Genomic DNA, 20,710 nt, shown 5'->3' with positions numbered 1-20,710 from the left:
TTTTCAAGTCTCATTACTGATGTCCAGCAAGAACAACAGTGGCTGGACAACCCAACATCACCTTGATTGCTCTCATACCACTACATTATGTCTTGGTTTAAGGGGAGCTGATCTTATTTTTCCTGTAACATCAGATTATCTGCACAGTCAGTCTCCATTGATTCAGCTCCCAACCTGGAAATTCACTTCAGATTGTGAAAATTGGTCAAAAGAAGCAGCTTTATTCAAATCCCCTATTAAAGTAAAGGAATAATAACAACAAGTGTGTGGATATCTGTACTTTCCAATAACCACACATATCCTCAACTGGCTGTGTCTCATGGTGTGTATGAGTATGCATACCTCTCTGCTTGGCCAGCAGGCTTTCAGCACTGCCTGACTCCTGAACAACACCAGCAGGCGGATGTCCTCGTCGCTGAGGCTAAAAGAACACTCCAGAATCTGCAAAACCTCGATCCTGAGTCGCACAGGCTTTGAGTCGTCCCCGCAGAACGGCCGTAACCATGCCAACAAGTCCTCAGACGACACCGCGTTTCCCCTGGGACAAACCAATGGAGGACAGACTTAACAAGGCGCTTTCCTCAAAGCCCATATCAAATTTTTATTAACCTGCACTAACGCTGGAGAACCACTCAGACTGATGTCTCATTTTTCTATGAAAGGGAAGGAAATAACAAAGCCAGCGCGATTAAACAAGGTCTTTCCAGTATACAAGCAGTTTAAAGGTAATTACTGAATTACAAAGCTCTAATAAAGCTATTGAAAGCGTTTTTTTTTTAAAGCTAAAGATTATCATCAGATCAGTGAATGATAACTGACACTGTCCTATGTTTTAAGGAAGAATTGATAACAACTTTGTGTAACTATGAAAACTAAAACTGCTAGGTTTTTCACAGTGACAAGAAAATTTCTTTTTCTAGATGAATTTTCATTTTTCTACCAGATGGACGAGTTCAAGAACAGTTTAACTTTGGAACTGGATAGAGCAGCATCTGGAGCAAGAGTTCTTATCTCATTTGCCAGTAGAAAGACCTGCCTATACACCGGTCAGAAAGTCCATCTGTTCAACAAGCCCCTTTAGTGTAAGAGCAAAGCTTTAGCTAAGCATTTACTTTGTCAGAAATGAAATGGATAATAAAGACAACATTTTATACTGAAGCTATTTATAAAGAGATATAAATATGAAGTTTTATTTCCTTATTATCTCTGAGTCATTCCATGAAAACAGTGCACAACATTCAAAGCCATGTATAAAAGACAAACATCTGCTAGTACGTTTTTTCAAGCGTAAGCATATTAGCTTAAAGTTCATTAGTAACACAGTGTATAAGTTCATTAGTAACACAGTGTATGGAAAAATTGTGTGTATATATATATATATATATATATATATATATATATATATATATATATATATATAGTGAGAGGGAAAGACTCTAGAGGGGCAGAAGCATATTCTGTGGAGTGACGAATCTCGCTTTTAATGGACCAGCCTGGATTTGCCAAGAGAACATTACCCACGTGACTGCATTGCACCAACAGTGAAGTTTGGTGAAAGAGGGATAATGCTATGGGGTTGTTTTTCAGGGCTCAGCCTAGATCCCTTAGTTCCAGTGAAGGGAAATCTTAATGCTTCAGCAGACCAAGACATTTTGGACAATTGTGTGCTTTGAACTTTGTGGATACAGTTTTTGGACTGTCCCAGCATGACTAAGCCCCCAGTGCACAAAGCAAGCTCCATAAAGGCACAACCTGGTGCAGTAGAACTTGACTGTCCCTCATAGAGTCCTAACCTCAACCCCTTAAAACACCATTGGGATGATCTAGACTGGAGATTGCTAGGCGCCAGGCCCTCTTATCCAACCTCAGGGTCTGACCTTATGAATGCTCTTCTGGATCCAAACTCTTTTAGTTGTTTTTTTTTTCTTTCCCCAAATGTGCCATAACTTTTGCATAGAACATACCAATTTTCCCCTCAAAATAAACTCAACATAGAACTATTTCTTTTATTGCTTACGAAATCACCGCATGTACGTATAGGCATCCATCTCAGAAATGACTAAATAAAAGTTGTATTGCCATCAAGCCTTTGTTGAGCTCAAATGTTTCCACAAAAACATTACTTTTAAGAAAATAATAATGTATCTGTGTCCTTGAGTTTTGCTTCCCCCCATTGTACACAAAAATAACGTACAGTCACATTAAGTGACGCAATCAAGAGGAGCCTACGGAGCTGCCACATAGAGCTGTCAATAACCTTGGCTTTTATTCAACATTTATAATTCGATGTTTTCTCTGTCCTTGACAGCATGCATAACAAGCCCACCCTGTCATGAACAAATGAACAGAGAAAACAGCTTAACACTTTTTACAACTTTCACAAACAAGTCATGTAATTTACTGTCGAAAACCTGACGTTAGAAGGCCTAACCTTGTTTACAGAAAGTGTGGCAGCTAGTTTAGCCTAAAATATTCCTCCCTGTCACAACTTCAGATGGAGCTGTACTGTTCAGTGTTATTTTGCACAAAAAAAAAAACAAACAGCCCCAAAAATGTCAATCCAAACAAATATGCTTTTATTTCCATTTTAATACTGTTGAAGGTAGGAGATAAATATCGACAAAATAAAGGTGATTTAAAGCTTTGGTGCACTGCTGAAAATGAATGAGCAGATCCACTCACCCCTTCTGCACGTCCGCCTGCACCGCTCTCACTATGTCTTCCAGGACTTTCAAAGGGTCCACGTAATCCTTCAAGATATCTTCATCACCGCTGCACAGAACACACACACACACACACACACACACACACACACACACACACACACAGTTATTATGATTCACTTCTGTCTTCTGCCTGTGAATATGATTCCAAAATTATTCAAAAGTTTGGAATCACTGTTTCAGTAACACAGGACCAATATTGTTCCAAGGTACTATCCAGTACTTAAAACTGTTCACTACTGTCCAAATGGCACCTAGGCAAACTGTTTAAAACCATTTATCTGGACAAAAATGTATTTTTGTGGAAGAATATATGATATTTGAATGAATGCAAATAAATATGAATGCAGTGAAAATATCCAACAGCAGCAATTACAGTAGTAAAATATCTTCTGAACTGGTCAGTAGAACTGAGGTTTGCATAAAAAGTTTTTACCATCTGCTGTGAAGTTTCTATTTTGGAGATAAGAAATCTTACATTATAAAGCCAAAATCTTACAATGAGGGTCCAATTACAGATTACTCATCTTAAAGTATATATGAAGCACTTAATAATGACGAACTCAGCAGTAAGGAAACATGCATCACAAAGCAGCAAAATGATTATAAAACTACATTTAATTTATAACTTTTTATATTGTTTTTATGCAATATATCAAGTTTCTTAACATTTCCTTAATATTTCTGCTTATATAAGGAATTATATTATAATTATACAAACACACACACACACACACACACACACACACACACATCTTCTAGGCTGCTTCTCCTCTTAGGTCGCGGGGGGTGCTGGAGCCTATCCCAGCTGTCATCGGGCTGAAGGCATTATAACTATAATTATATAAAATATTTAAATTAATAAACTATAATCAATGCTTGGATTTAAATAATTACTGACTATTCACGTCATTGACTAAATCGGTAATAACAATGTATATGTGGCTCTAATTTAATGATATTTCACTAACAAACTATTAGAAAAAAAAGATTACATTGCTGTTTATTAGAGCTTGCTATGAAGTGTAACTAGAATGGTTACACAAAAATCCTATATTTATTGTATTATAATGTTATTCTGAGGGTTTTCTATCCAAAACACAACTTCTGCCTTGATAAATAGTTTCTTCAGGGGCCTAAAATTTTGACACAATGCCCTGTATGTATAAAGTAATGCAAGTTAAACATGTCCAAAGAGAAGATTAGAGCTGTAAAAGATTCTATAAAAACTGATGAAAGCTGTATCGTTAACATCAAGATTGAAATAATACAATTGTCTCATAATTTTAAATATTCTGATCAAACCTCAAGGCAGACGACTTGACTGTAAATTAGAAATAGGAAATTTCAAAATAGCATTTACAGTAACAAATATTAACATAAATGTAAATGGTGATTGCTTTTGTGAATTCACATTCTATTCCTCTACATGAACAGTGAGTGTTTAACATGAGCAGTGTTCAATACAATATGTATGTGGTTTATTTACATGTATGTATGCATGTATGTAGGTATGTATGCATGTATGTAGGTATGTATGCATGTATGTATGTATGTATGTATGCATGTATGCATGTATGCATGCATGTATGTATGTATGTATGCATGTTGTGTACATACTACAATCAGGGATATTCAGGAACTCAACTACGAGGAGCTCCTACTGCCTCTCAGTCAATGCTCTTCTTCTGTTTACCATTGTCTGGGATGTAGTTTTATGCCCTAGACAATCGCTTCTTTCCAGACACCTGTATTGTTGCACCGAAGCCTTTATATTATGCAATTTGTGCACCTACGTAGACTGCTTTTCAGCTGATAAAAAGATCCCAGCTTGTGTTTGTGGTGCCTCACTGTTTTCTCTTCTATACTCCCCGATATCAATAGCGCTCCCAGCTGGCACCATCTTTCTTGTTCCACTCAAAACACAGTAATACTTTTGCTCCTCATGGCATTCTGCCGTGATAAAATTTCAACCCGTAACCAGTGTCTGCGAATAGCACCGGGCGGATTTTTGTGGAGCTTGAGGTGAGCTCAGCCTGGAATTTCTCTTATTTTCTTGATTTCAGCTGTATTCCCAAAGCAGAGCCTAATACACTGTGGGCTTCTTCACTACTGAAGAGCTGTTTCCCTGCCCCCCTTTAGAGCTGAAGCACTTTATAATTAAGGGAGCACTACCTCCGGCACTGTGTAGTGTTGCTGTAATCCAAACTCATGGCCTGCTTAATACACAACAGTCATTTATAATATTAATGCTGTCTTACTATTGCCAATGCGTTCAGACACTTCAGCAAAGTCCCTCCCTTCAAGTCATTGTAACTTTTCTCAAGAGTACTCATCCACATTGGCCTTATTACTGATTTGCTTTATCAGAATAACAATTGGAGGCGTTTGAAATGTGCAAAAAGTCAGAGATCACCATCCATTTGCTTAATCTTCAATGAAAATGATCTTCCACTTTTTTCAGCCGATATTTCTGTGGATGAATGGAATTTTAAAAAATGATTAAAAGATATAAAGAAAATGAGCCTAACAACCTTGCACCCTGTCACCCTCACATAAACAGAACTTAAAGCTTTCATCTTTCAGAGAGAATCAGGAGAAGAATCAAGCTCCACTCTTTCAGATCTGAAAAAGAGGGGTCACTTTGCAGATCAAAAAAAAAAAAAAAGCTCCTGGTGTCCTCTGAACAATGCACTGGCCATGCCAGAGCTCTCGTTCTGTGTTTGGGTTCTCTTGGATCATGAAAAGCAGAAATTGCAACCAACTTCTAATACTGAACTTTGGAGGTATGGAAAAATATCACTGCAGATTTCTTTGAAAAAAACTGGAAGCAAGTCTCCTGAAAAGAAGTTGTAGTAAAGGCAAAGGGAGGACACACTAAATACTGAAACATAATATTATATATAGTTGTCGAGAGTTCTGGGTAATTTTCCGTTATCTGCATTAAAACTCTGACTTTTGCACAGTACTGTCTTGTGTATACGTCTATGTGCTCAAAATTGAGGTTGGGACAGGAAAATATAAATCTATGATTTTGCCCACTTTGTGTTTGTGTTCTGTATATATGAAAATAACTGTCAACAACTTTATTAGCGGTCATTAGCTATTAAACACTGTAGGGTTCTATAATGTGTCTTTTAAGGTCTAGTACTACTTAAACATTAGATTCATATAATTCTAGTATTTTATTATTGCTTAACTCTATCACACTCAATACCAATCCTACCAGGACAAAACTTCACATGGATAGTTACATTTACATTTATGGCATTTGGCTGACGCTCTTCTCCAGAGCGACTTACAATTTGATCATTTTACATAGGCAGGCCAAGGTGGTGTTAGGAGTCTTGCCCAAGGACCCTTATTGGTATAGTGTAGGGTGCTTGCCCTGGTGGGGGATTGAACCCCAGTCTACAGCATAGAAGGCAGAGGTGTTAACCACTACACTAACCAACCACTTAAGTGCCATCATCACAATACTGAAATCTCCTTTCAGATATTCATTATATTTCATATATGAAGAGAAGATGAGGAGATAAAAGTATACAGTGCAAACAGTGTGAGACTTCGCTTTTTCAGGACAGATTTGTTACAATATTGGACCGCATTCATTCTGACACTGTGCATGTGACATTAACACGAAATGTATGACGTGATCAGAAAACTCCAGCGAAATCCAACCTGACTTCTTTCAGCTTTAACAAATACATTTTACAAACTGTTTTAAAGTTTTAAAGATGGACAAAAAAATAACTTGCTATTCACTGTTCTATGTTACAGTAGCTTATTGTTTTATTTAAATATGTTGTAAACAACTTGGAGCTACTATTGTATGTGTGAAGGGTGCTATATAAACAAAGCTATATAAAAGTAAACTACACAAATAGTAACATATTTTCTTCACAGCTGCATCCAGCAATGGCTCAATATTTGTTTCTTATTTGCTCGGCATTCCAGCATTAGTGCTCTGACCTTCCCACCTCTTCTCCTCGAGCACCCCTGCAGTGCTCCTTTTCCTGCTCTGCTGCAGCGCTCAAGGCCATTTTTCATACAGACGCAGGCTAGGAAAAAAGTCATTTTCTCAGACTCCACTCTAACGCACTGCGAGAAACACACACACACACACACAAACACACACGCACACACACACACACACACACACACACACCTTGCCCTAATAATAACACCAACTCAAATGCACTTTCTGTTCTTAACCTTCATCTTTGCATAACAGTTCATTATCACATCTGCACACTGATGATTTGCGACAGCTCTTGCAAAAGTCAAGTCACGAGAATAAACAACAGTCTTTAAAATAAACTGTCTCCAGAGACTTTTCTATTGCTGACAAACTGACTCATCTATACAGTTCAAACTCCCTATCCATCAACTTCAGCCACAGGACTCCGTATGAGTTGTCTTCATGTTTAAGATCACCAGAAATTGAATGGAGAAGTGAAATGAGCACCATTAACCACATGTCTCATCTAGCCCCAATTAAACTGGCTTTACAGCCCGTCTGGAAAAGTGTAAAAGAAGAAGAGGAAGAAGAAAATGAACACAAAGAAGAAGACAGCAATGAGGAAGATGACAAAGAGGAAGAAGAAAAAAAAAAGAATGGAACAGTAAAAGAGGAGAACAAAAAAGAAGAGGAAGAAGCAGAAGGAAAAAAGAAGAAGACAAAGACAAACAAATGAAAGAGGAACAACAAGAACAAGAACAAGAAAAGCAAAGCATAAGACAAAGAAGAGGACAAGGATGAAAACAGAAGAAGTAGAAGAAGAAAATGAAGCAGAAGACAAGGAGAACAAGAACATTTGTTCAGACAAATGAACCAGAACAACACTAACAAAAACAACATAAAGCACAAGAAGAAGAAGAAGAAGAAGAAGAAGCAGAAGACGAGAAAGAGGACATACGAAGTTGATGCTGAGGATGAGCACAAAAAACAAGAAGAGCAGATTCTGTTTTAAAGCTAAACTCTGCTTGTTTAAGTGTAGCTGCAGCTCCTTTAAGATGCAGCCAATCAAATACGCAGCTCTCTCTTCTGTGACCAATAAGCACTTAGGCTGAGACAATGAGAGAGCAAAGAGGAACATCTGTATTAGTCCACCGCAATTACATTGGTCATTAATCTACTTCAGAGAGCGGGAGAGAAAGAAAAGCAGAGAAAGAGAGAGAGACCCTAGATGAGAAACATACGTTTTTAAGAGCCTAATCAATCTTGATTTTCTGACTCTCTTCCTCTCTAATACACAGTATCTTTTCACTAAGCAAGCTGCTAGTCTGAGGCTGAACTTAAAAAGATGAAAAGATTATTCATACAGGACCTTGGGGAGCTGAACCAAGATATATAGAATTCATCAGCTGTCAGTCGCTATGGAGTTTAGCAAAAGATCCATACAGGGTCATTTGATGAAGTGCTCTCTTCAGACAGGTGTTACAGAACAAGGTTACAATTACAGACATGACTACTTTTTCAAAAATGTTAACGTTTACGTCCAATAAGACCAATTAACAGCTGAGCATAAGAGTATTCCTACAACTCCTATTAGAGATGGCACTGATCTGATACCAGGTGTCAGCAGAAAATGTTGGATTAGATATTGTAGGGTAAAAAAAAGAATGAATCTGAGCCATTACTGTAACCATGGCACTTGTTACAGTATTGAAATGGCACACACTCGCTTACGTGATGCGATGTCAGCTGTGTATGTCTTCCTGTGGCATAGTAGCGTGTTTGAGTTGTTTAAATCACTTTTAGATGTTTGTGAGAATGGGAGAGCAGTATTTTAGGGAGGTTTTTTTTTTTTTTTTTTAATGTAGAAGCAACCTAACCGTCTCTGTTACATATGAAAATGTACACTCTGTTTCCAGCTTTTACCATTTCTGAACAATTTAGTCCAAAGTGGAATAAGTGCAAATGTTACAAGTCACAAAAGCAATTCTGTATATGAGTTTAAATATGTGAAAACTTTCACAAAGTTTACATGCTACCAGGCTTAGTCAACACTTATTTTTCCCTACATTCTTAAAAATTGTTATTCAAGGGTTCTTTATTAAAGAAAATGTTTGAAGCATGTATAGAAATGTATGGAACCATGATTACTCCAAGAGCCCTTTGCATATACACACACACACAGTATATTTTACACACACACACACACACACACACACACACACACACACACACACACACACACACATATATATATATATATATATATATATATATATATATATATATATATATAAACACAAAGCAAAGCGTCGAATGCAGTGGTGTAAAGTGCCATCACTGGACTCTAGAACAGTGGAGACGTGTTCTCTGGAGTGACGAATCATGCTTCTCTGTCTGGCAATCAGATGGACGAGTCTGGGTTTGGTGGATGCCAGGAGAACGGTACTTGTCTGACTGCATTGTGCCAAGTGTAAAGTTTGGTGGAGGGGAGATTATGGTGTGGGGTTGTTTTTCAGGAGTTGGGCTCGGTCCCTTAGTTCCAGTGAAAGGAACTCTTAATGCTTCAGCAGATCAAGAGATTTTGGAAAATTTCATGCTCCCAACTTTGTGGGAACAGTTTAGGGGCCTTCTTCCTGTTCCAACATGACTGCACATCAGTGCACAAAGCAAGTTCCATAAAGACATGGATGAGCGAGTTTGGTGTGGAAGAATTTGACTGGCCTGCACAAGAGTCCTGACCTCAACTCAATAGAACACCTTTGGGATGTATAAGTGTGGAAACAGTGAGCCAGGTCTTCTCATCCAACATCAGTGTCTGACCTCACAAAAGTGCTTCTGGAAGAACGGTCAAAAATTCCCATAAACACACTCCTAAACCTTGTGGTGAGCCTTCCCAAAAGAGTTGAAGCTGATATAGCTGCAAAGGGTGGGCAAACACCATATTAAACCCTATGGATTAAGAATGGGATGCTACTCAAGTTCATATGTGCGTGAAGGCAGACGAGCGAATACTTTTGGCAATATAGTATAAGTGTAGCATAAGTTGCATATAGGCTGCCCAGAGTCGGAACCAGCCGACTACTGATTTCAGTTTTTATAGTTTGTCACTCCTACACCCTTAAAAAATAGGAGTTCTCCAAGGATTCTTTAGTAAAGGCAATGATACAGAACACAGAACCATTTCATGCTTAAATGGTTCCTTGCATGGTTCAATGGTTCTTTAGACTGATCGAGAATATGTATTTGGTTCTATATATTACAAGCTTAACATCGTAATAATAGTGGAACCCTTCTTAGTGCTACATAGAAGCGTTTTCACAAAAAGTTTCTATATAGAACCATATACAATGCATTCTCCATCAATCTGAAGAACCATTTCACTATGGCAACCATCACGCATGACGCATGAGCTCTATATGAAACTTATGGTTGTAAATAGAACCCCTGCCTATACTAGAGAAACTTTTAATTCAGAAGACTCAGTGTTACCATCTTCTTGACAACCTGTTTCTTCCATTGTTCCAGTGGCTGACCCTTTTCACTGGGTTTAAAATTAAACAACTGCCAGTTTGGAGCACTGGGCACATTTTCCTTCTGAACGAGTTCCACCACTTTCTTCTGCAATTATGGTCACAAAAGATGGGTTCATAACAAGGTCACAGTGCCTATTTGAGAAGATATTTTAACAATCGACTGAACAGAAAATGCAAAAGTAACAAGAAAAGCCTAAACTGAATATAAAATCTCATATCTTGCCATTTAAAATAATATTTCTGGATTCAATGTCACTGAATATCAAGGCAGTGGAAGACTAGGAAGACTGTTTAGTCTAGGAAGACTGTGTAGTCTCTATAATCACACACACCTACACACTACAATGAAAACTTGTATTTCAAAACAGTGAGGAAAACTCTGTTTTATATGATATACGTTCTTTAACATGTGTTAACGTCTTCGGGTGTTTTCACATTGGATCATTTTAGCGTCTGAAATGGACTCACTTCATCAGAGTCATTATTTCTTTTGCATATGTTACCACGTCAAACAAACTCAGACCCCTCTAAATGGCCCCAAAAATGAACCAAACTAAGGCCACCTTTGGCCCCAGTCAACTTTTGCTTTGTGGTGAAGACCTCAAGGCTTACGTACACTTAGCCAGTCTTCAGCACTTCAGCAGGTAAAAACAGACCACCAAGGATCATTTATAAGGTTCTACTCAGGATAAAGTCTGTTTAGGATTTGTGACAAGACAGCAGCCCTGAGATACTAAAGCGATAAGATGCGAGAACTCTCATGATTTTACCCTGTCAAAGTCTGATGCTGTAAACGCAATGCAGAGATTTGAGCTGCTTTCACAGAGAACACTGAATGAATGAAAATTCACCGCTGCTCTTTCTAATACACCATTTCACTGCAGACGTGGATTTACGTAGGGTGGACCTCAGTGATGCACACAGATGAAAACGGAACCCACTGAGGCAGACATGGCCATTTCTCCAATCTTGCACTACATGCTTCGGCCAATCGTTTCAACGTGGGCAACAGGAGAGAAGCAGGCATCTCTGGTCATTCCTCTTGCCACAGGGTTTGTTTTATCAGAGAACGCTGCCCACTTTGCGAAAACCATGCACCGTGAGTGGTGTGAAAGGGATCGGAGTTCTACTGGAGTTGTGATCTGAACAAGAAATGGTCTGAGATCTCAAAGGACCTGAAGAAAACAAAGTCTCCTTCCAGGTTCACTTTAACAGAGCTTCGTTTGTTTCTTTTAAAAAGAACTGCATATGAAAATACCCTTAAAACTTACCCTCTCCCAGCTTGATTGGAATGTGTTGTGATTTCAGAATATGTATGCGTAACGTTGAAGTGGTAGAACATTGAATATCTTGTCTCTGTAGTGCTTTTGTTTAAACACAGGTCAAAGTTGACCACAAATCACTGCATTTTTATTTGCATTTCATATACTGTCCCAACTTTTTAGGAAGGTGGTTTATTTGTAATGTGCCTGTGGCTCTTTTCCACCACACTGAACTGAAGCTGTAATGATGTTCGCAGCCTGATTGCAGGATCTGATTATAGTGGAATCTGATTGGTTGCAAGCACCACCAATTGGAGACAAATGACTGAGCAAATTACTCCCTTGTAGTTCCATGATTAGTTAGAAAAAAAGAAATAAGCTGATTGCGTTCTGAACACCTCCTCTCTTCCTTTAAAATGGCAGGCTGATTAAAACCCACACACGGAGGCCTCAGACAGGTGGTTCTCCATTTGAAAGTTATTGAATGTCAAAGGAACAGTGATAACTGTGAAATACACAGCCCAGCCATAATGGCAGTGTGATTCAGAGTTGAGGGTGTGTTTTTTAACAGCTCTAAACAGAGGTGGCGGGCCGAGAGAGAGGCAGTGACCTGCAGAAGAGCGCAGGAGGAGAGGAGAGGAGGGGAGGAAGACAAAGGCTGAGAAAGAAAGAGGAGGGGAGAGACACACGCAGGGCTGTGGCCGGGGTCAGCACTGTGTTTAACTCAATCAAGCAAAAACAGATCCACTCTGGCACAGGTTAATAGAGGGACAGAGTAAAAGAGAGAGAGAGAGAGAGAGAAGAGAACGCAAGCAGAGCAAGAAAGACACAAGGACAGAGAGACATAAGTAAGAGAAAAAAAACATAAGGAGAGAGGTAGAGAGAAACAAGGAGAACGAGAACGAGAGAGAGAGAGAGAGAGAGAGAGAGAGAGAGAGAGAGAGAGAGAGAGAGACATATGGGGAGAAAGAGACATGGGGAGAGAGAGAGAGATTAGGGACGAGGGACGAGAGAGAGAGAGAGAGAGAGAGAGAGAGAGAGAGTGAGAGAGAAAGAGTGAAAGAAAGATAAGAGAGGTGGAGAGGTAACGAAAAAGACAGGGACAGAGAGTCAGGGAGAGAAAGAGAGAGAAACATATATGGTGGAGAGACACAACGAGAGAAGGAGAGAGCAAGAAACTTGTGAGAGAGAAAATGAAAGATGAAGACAGAAAAAAGGAGAAAGCAAAATGGACAGAATGGAGCAAAGACAGAAAGGAAGAAGCATGCGCAACAGAGAGACTGACAGAGAGAGGAAGAGGGAGACATGAGGAAAGAGAGACACTGGGAGATACAAAGACATGGCAGAGGCAGAGAGAGGAAGCAAAAGCAGGTTAAATAGAGAAGAAATGTGAAAGTGAGAAGAGAGAGAGAAAAATGTAGAAATGCAGGGGAGAGGGAGCCATAGGGAGAGAGGGAAGCAAGAGAGAAAAAAGAGAAAGATGGGGAGAGAAAGAGGGAGAAAGCAAGAGGGACAGAGTGGGACAAAAAAAGAGCAAGGACAACTGATAGAGACAGGGAGAGAGAGGGAGAAAGAGCAAAACAGCGAGAGAGAGCGAGAGAGCGGGAGAGCGAGTGAGCGAGAAAGAGAGAGAGAGAGAGCGAGAGCGAGAGAGTCTATCTGTACCTAAGTGCTGAGATGATTCTCTCCACTGCCTCCTGAACTATGCTGCGTGGCTGTAGGTCACTCAGGTCTACAGCTGTTGTCAGCAGCTGCTCAATTCGCTCCAGCGGCTGACCGTCCAGTGCCATGGTGATGGCCAGCTGCCGCACTTTGACCCGCTCTGACCTGGAGAGGTCATACACTCCACTGTACCCCTGCAGACGCTCCTAAAGACAGAGGACAGGATAAAAGAGTGTGAGAGAGAAATGAGCTATATAAAGGCTTCACACACTCAGCTGACAGATGAATGTCAAACAAAGTCATCTCCTTCACTCCTGCGCATGCTAATACACACAGAGCTGGGGGGCAGATGACTCAGCATAATCACTATTCGATTCATCTTGCTAACAATACATTTTGACATAAACGGAAAATGAAATAGGATGTGATGTGCGATTTTATTGTTAGATATTGCAATGATGAAAGGAGAAACTATAAATTCTGATTAAAACGCAGTTTCAGTAAGTCTGTGAATGGATATTCACACTTCTATGCATAATATGATGTGTAAATGACCTTAAATAGCAAAGTACATTTAGAATCGGTAAGGATTTTATTCAATCATAAGGGCCCATATCCTACATTTGTCTTGTTTTTATTTTTTTTTACCCCAGAAAGCCACTAGTCACACTTGCGTGAACATTTTTCCACCTCCCTCAGAATGAAACAGGCTGTTTTTCTTACAGTACTTTTGTGAGAAATATATGTAAATGATCTCTGTTCTGACTGGCAGCTCTGTATTGATCCTGGTTCAAAAAGCATTCTGTGCTGAAACACCCCTTGTACCTTGCACGTAAGTGGGCGGAGCTTATGGATTAGGTTTTGGAATTGTAATATTGGTGTCGTTTCAAAAAGCTAAATTGAAACCAAAAGAAGATCAATTCAGTTTTCCATTATATGAGCCTATGATATGTGGGCATTTGTCACACTGGCATTCATTGCTCTACTGTAGCCTAAACTACAACACATTTCATCAGTAAAAGCGCGAGGCAATATGTCCCACGATCCATTGGCCAAAATTACAGACCTTGCTTTGCTATTATTTTACTGCTTGTCTGTAATTAACTGTAAAAAAAAAAAGGGCATGTAGAGTCATTAAACTAGGCAGATTATGAGGATCGTACAGCGCTGACAAGCTGTTAGAAGCAGAAGATCATGCTCTGATATTAAATTTCCTAATCTGGCGCAGACCCTAACAAGAACCAGCAGAGAACTGAACCAGGATTCGTTTGGAAGTGAACTAAGACTCACTGTTTCTGTTTGGTGTGCACCCAAGTACGGGTGGAGTGTTTAGACTTGCCTAAACAGACCAAACTAATTTGTAAAAAAAAAAAAAAAAAAAAAAAAAAAAAAAAAAAAAAGCTCGCACCAAACAATGAAGGTGAAAGTCTCCTTAGTCTGACAGACCAGGCCTGATATTATAATGAGAATTCATGTCTGGGGCAACTTGTTCGTTTTTTGGTGCTGGACAGCTTGAAAACAGAGCCAATGTTCCTCTAGTCTGTGTTCCTTTAATATCCATGTGATGAACAAAACAACCTCTCCATGGATCACCACCTTATCGTGGTGGAGAGGTTTGTGTGCTTGAAGGACCCTAGGAGCTATGTTGTCTGGAGCAAAAGCTCCTGGTTGGGTCTCCCATGGCAAACTGGTCCTAGGTGACAGGCCAGACAAAGTGTGATCCATAATCACCCCTATGAAAACAAGAAAGAAGGACTTGTGTACCCTGCCCAGATCAGGGTTACATTTTTCCACCCTGGAGCCAGGCCTGGGGGAGGGGCTCGCCAACGAGCGTCTGGTGGCCGGGCATTAACTCATGGTGCCCGGCCGGGCCCAGCCCGAAGGAGCTACATGAGTCCCCCCCTCCCATCGGGCAGTAGTAGTGGTGCGGTGCATTGTGGATCGGGCAGTGTCCGAAGGTGTGGGCCTTGGCGTTCTGATCCTCGGTTGCTGAAACTGGCTTTTGGAACGTTACCTCACTGGTGGGGAAGGAGGCTGAGTTGGTGCGTGAGGTTGAGAGATACCGGCTAGATATAGTCGGGCTCAACTCAACACACAGCTTGGGCTCTGGGTCCAATCTCCTTGAGAGGGGCTGGACTTTTCTCTTTTCTGGAGTTGCCCATGGTGAGAGGCGGCGGGCAGGTGTGGGCTCTCTCATAGCCCCTTGACTCGGCGCCTGTATGTTGAGGTTTTCCCCGGTGGACGAGAGGGTAGCTTCCCTACGCCTTCGGGTTGGGGAACGGGTCCTGACTGTTGTCTGTGCTTATGCACCGAACAGCAGTTCAGAATACCCAGCCTTCATAGAGTCCTTGGGAGGGGTGCTTTAAAGTGCTCCTCCTGGAGACTCGATTGTCCTACTGGGGGACTTCAACGCTCACATGGGCAACGACAGTAAGACCTGGAGGGGTGTGATTGGGAGGAATGGCCTCTCTGATCTGAAGCCGAGTGGTATTCAGTTTTTGGACTTCTGTGCAAACCACAGTTTGTCCATAACGAACACCATGTTTGAACACAAGGATGTCCATAAGTGCACATGGCACCAGGACACCCTAGGCCGCAGTTCAATGACTGACTTTGTAGTCGTGTCAGCGGACTTGCGGCCATGTGTATTGGACACTCGGGTAAAGAGAGGAGCTGAGCTGTCAACTGATCACCATCTGGTGGTGAGTTGGATCAGGTGGTGGGGGAAGATGCCGGTCAGACCAGGCAAACCCAAATGTACAGTGAGGGTTTGCTGGGAACGTCTGGCAGAAGAACCTGTCAGATTGATCTTCAACTCACACCTCCGTCAGAACTTTGACCAGATATCGGGGGAGGTGGGGGACATTGACTCAGAATGGGCCATGTTCCGCTCCTCCATTGTTGAAGCGGCTGACTGTAGCTGTGGTCGCAAGGTAGTTGGTGCCTGTCGGGGCGGTAATCATCGAACCCGGTGGTGGACACCCCAGGTGAGAGATGCCGTCAAGCTGAAGAAGGAGTCCTACCGGACATGGTTGGCCTGTAGGACACCAGAGGCAGCTGGCAGGTATCGACAGGCCAAGCGATCTGCGGCTTCAGTTGTTGCCAAGGCAAAAACCCGGGTGTGGGAAGAGTTCGGAGAGGCCTTGGAAAGTGATTTTAAGTCGGCTCTGAAAAGATTCTGGCAAACCGTCAGGCAACTCAGAAGGGGAAAGCAGTGTGCCACTAGTACTGTATATAGTGGAGATGGTGTGCTGCTGACTTCGACTGAAGACGTCATTGGGCGGTGGAAGGAATACTTTGAGGACCTTCTCAATCCCACCAACACGTTCTCCAGTGAGGAGGCAGAGTCTGGGGACATGGGAATAGGATTGTCCATTACTGAGGCCGAAGTCGCTAAGGTAGTTAAAAAGCTCCTTGGCGGCAGGGCTCCAGGGGTGGATGAGATCTGTCCCGAGTTCCTCAAGGCTCTGGATGTTGTGGGGCTGTCTTGGCTGACACGCCTTTTCAACATTGCATGGACATCCGGGGTGGTGCCACTGGATTGGCAGACTGGGGTGGTGGTTCCTCTTTTTAAAAAGGGGGACCGGAGGGTGTGTTCCAACTAGAGGGGAATCACACTCCTCAGCCTCCCTGGTAAGGTCTATGCAGGGGTACTGGAGAAGAGAGTCCGGCTTATAGCCGAACCTCGGATCCAGGAGGAGCAGTGCGGGTTCCGCCCTGGTCGTGGAACACTGGACCAACTCTTTACCCTCTCCAGGATTCTGGAGGGTTCATGGGAGTTTGCCCAACCAGTCCACATGTGCTTTGTGGATTTGGAGAAGGCATTCGTCTGTGTTCCCCGGGGTATTCTGTGGGAGGTGCTTCGGGAGTACGGGGTACATGGCTCTTTGCTACGAGCCATTCAGGCCCTGTACAAACAAAGCAGGAGTTTGGTTCGCATGGCCGGCAGTAAGTCAGACTTGTTCCCAGGGAGAGTTGGACTCCGTCAGGGCTGCCCATTGTCACCGATTCTATTCATAATTTTTATGGATAGAATTTCTAGGCGCAGTCAGGGGATGGAGGGTGTCCGGTTTGGTGACCTCAGGGTCACATCGCTGCTATTTGCAGATGATGTGGTCCTATTGGGGACATCAGGTCGTGAACTTCAGCTTTCACTGGATCGGTTTGCAGCCAAGTGTGAAGCGGCCGGGATGAGGATCAGTACCTCCAAATCCGAGGCCATGGTTCTCAGGCGGGAAAGGGTGGAGAGCCCTCTCTGGGTCGGGGATGAGCTCTTGCCTCAAGTGGAGGAGTTCAAGTATCTCGGGGTCTTGTTCACGAGTGATGGTACAAAGGAGCGGGAGATTGACAGGCGGATTGGTGCTGGGTCAGCAGTGATGTGGGCTCTTTACCGGTCTGTTGTGGTAAAGAAAGAGCTGAGCCATAAGGCAAGGCTCTCGATTTACTGGTCGATCTACGTTCCCACCCTCACCTATGGTCATGAGCTTTGGGTAATGACCGAAAGAACGAAATCGCGAATACAAGCTGCCGAAATGAATTTCCTCCGCAGGGTGGCTGGACTCTCCCTTAGAGATAGGGTGAGAAGTTCGGTCATCCGGGAGGGACTCAAAGTAGAGCCGCTGCTTCTCCACGTCAAGAGGAGCCAGTTGAGGTGGTTCGGGCATCTTGTTAGGATGCCTCCTGGACGCCTCCCTTGGGAGGTGTCACAGGCAAGTCCACCGGGGAGGAGACCCCGGGGAAGACCCAGGACACGCTGGCGTGACTATATCGCCCAGCTGGCCTGGGAGCGCCTCGGAATCCCTCCCAGGGAGCTAGTGGAAGTGGCTGGGGAAAGGGAGGTCTGGGCCTCATTGCTCAGGATGCTGCCCCCGCAACCCGAACCCCAGAGAAGCGGAAGATGATGGATGGATGGATGAACAAAACAAGCTACCTAGCAACTTGTAGTGAAACTGACCATGCAAGAGACAATCTTCATTTTTACCTACTATGTCTTCTCTAGACACACAACGCACATCTACATGTTTAACTGAAGATTGAAGCTTTTTAGGGGGACTTTTCAACTATGATATCTTACATTACATCCACAAGCTAATGACAGGCTTGTTGTTCATCAGATAATGCTGACGAGTGCATCATCGCTTCCTACTTTGAAGTCCACCTCAATATTGCTGCTGGTTTAGAAATTTGCCCATCCATATTTAGCCCAAATTTTCTTGGCTGTCTTCAGATGGTCTCGTCCCCTGAGTCTACCTCAACTTATGCTGCCGCAGTCATTCAAAGTTCCAGATGAGCAACAAGCATTTTGTTATTTTATTATGCAATGAAACAATGGAAGTTATATCAGCTTTATGTAGCATATCATAATTTAGCAGAACGACTATAAGCATCATAAACATTACAGAGAATTATATAAAGCATTTTAAGGCATTTAAGGTGGGGAACTGAGGGATGTCATCCAGCACAGCTTGGTGATTTTCATATGGCTGTGTTTATTTTTTGTAATTAAGTTTTGTGTTGAGTGTTTTTTTTTCCCTGGGAATGACAGACTGAAAGCCAATAGACAAACTGCAATACAACCAGCACTACTGAGCTGAGAGAGAAGAAAATATTTTATGTGAGTATGTTTGAGAAAAAGTGGGCAGGAAACAAACTCTCAGAAATAATGTGTCTACAATAAAAAAAAAGAAAAAAAATCCCCATCAAAATCTTTTCATAATCAAAGTTATCCACTTTCTGGACTTTCAGTTGCAGCCCTATAATAAAAGAACACAAATAGCCATTAATTAGGAATATTCAAAAAGTCACCACGCTGTTAGATTCTTTTCATTGTCATTGGCCTTCACCTACAATTACTGTCAATTCAGATATTTCAATTCAGTTCTTTTCAGAATTATTTAGTCAGTCTCCTTTTTTTAGGGTGCATTCATAATTGCAGTTTGGTTCCTCTGGTCCAGAACAAAGCAGAAAGTTATATATTTTTCCAATTTAGTTCTGGTTGGCTTGGCCTTCACACTGGCATAAGATGGAAACAAAAGTCACACTAATAAAAGATCACAACTTGTGATGGGGCAGAATTTATAACATACAGTAAGAGATAATATGCACAGAACCTTCTGAATCCTGCTGTTCTCTGTTCTATCTGGGCTTTTTGGTTAGGAATGTGGTGTTTTATCCGTCTTATGATTTTAGAGCATTAAGACATGAGACTCCCTGTGTTACTGCGGTTTTGCTCAATGCACAGCAGGATAGAATCCCTGTAACAGCCTTGAGTGGCTTACTGCTTTTCTAAAATGCAGAACCCTTGGCGCTTTAATACATAATACAATTACAAGGCTGTAGTGAAATTTTTATAATAACTATAATCATTTTAAAACCAAATCCGTTCTATAATAATCAATTCAGGTCTTATGAAGACAAAACGTGCGCGTGTCAAAACATCAGAAACTCGTGTTTTCTACGTAACCAATGAAGTTCTACAAAAAGGAAAAGATGGTTGAGTCTGTCTTTGGCTCATTTATACGTCTTTGGTCTTTATTACGTCCATAAATGAACTACACCAGAGATCGTTCTGAACCGATCTGCTTATCTGGTGAAGGCCAGAGTTCAGATGGCACCATTTTCACTTACTCTAACAAACTGCACTAACAGGGCAATCGAACCAGGGACCTGTAATCAAACCTGCAAAGTCTGGATGCATCCTTAAATGTTGGCTGTGTACATTTGATCATAAAAATACCAAAATAAATAAATAAATAACAAGAGCTACACTGAAATATCAATCCTAAGACAGGGAGAACGAGTATCCTTTCACTTTAAACAAAAAGTTCTGGCTCTCTCTTTTTCTCATACCCACAAATGCACCTTCCTCAGGTAACAGGTAGGTGTGAGTGTGTTGCGAGGCTGCTGGAGTGACACTTTGAGGGCGCCACGGTAATAAAATGCAGCAGTTCTGCCCTAGAAGCCAACGAGAGCCAGAGAATTCCAACAAAAGTTAGGCCTGGGTTTGTACGCTTAAGCCACAGTCCACCTGCCCCTCTACCCTTACAGTCCTAACTGCAGCTCCACACCTGCCTATCAATCCGTCCCACACTTATTGAGGACAGACAGAGACTGAGGAGTAGGAGAGAGCGCAGGAGAGGATTTTGCTGCTGGTTGAACATTCACAGTGTGTGAGGAAGACAGAGCCATCCTGACGTCTCATGAATGTTCATGACATCCTGTCATTTTGTGTTTCTGACTGAGAGCGCTAGAGAGTCACTGCGAGTGACTTGTCTAGTGTGAGGAACATGCATTTTGAGTGAGAACATGTGTGAATATGAGTTTGACCAGGGGTTTGTGTGTGTTAGACGTCTGCATGGATATGATATGGAAGCTTGAACTCGAGCCGCACCCATGACTTTAAGACTACCTGGCATGACTGCGACTGATAAATATGAAGCAAGCGCAACCCAAATCCCCTCGCCTGCACTACAGAAAGGCATTACTGTAGACACAGTTTTACAGAGCTTTGTTTTGTGCTTCAGTTGATCAATAGAAAATGTTACACTGGGCAATACAGTGATCACACTG

The 20,710-nt window shown here is 41.9% G+C and overlaps 1 protein-coding gene across 1 annotated transcript in view; it reads right to left on the bottom strand.

The window, feature by feature from the left end:
- Nucleotides 1-20,710, bottom strand: part of nbas (NBAS subunit of NRZ tethering complex) — a 337,358-nt gene that overhangs the window by 87,823 nt on the left and 228,825 nt on the right. The window contains exons 46-48 of the mRNA XM_037537972.1: nucleotides 13,145-13,347; nucleotides 2,683-2,772; nucleotides 343-538 (exon numbers count right to left, since the gene is read on the bottom strand). Of these exons, the coding sequence (XP_037393869.1) occupies nucleotides 343-538; nucleotides 2,683-2,772; nucleotides 13,145-13,347 (489 nt within the window). The remainder of the gene's footprint in view (nucleotides 1-342; nucleotides 539-2,682; nucleotides 2,773-13,144; nucleotides 13,348-20,710) is intronic.

Source organism: Pygocentrus nattereri, chromosome 4 (assembly GCF_015220715.1).
Source record: "Pygocentrus nattereri isolate fPygNat1 chromosome 4, fPygNat1.pri, whole genome shotgun sequence".
Lineage (NCBI taxonomy): Eukaryota > Metazoa > Chordata > Actinopteri > Characiformes > Serrasalmidae > Pygocentrus > Pygocentrus nattereri.
Note: the sequence above shows the minus strand (reverse complement) of the source record. Positions and strands in the feature narration are given on the sequence as shown.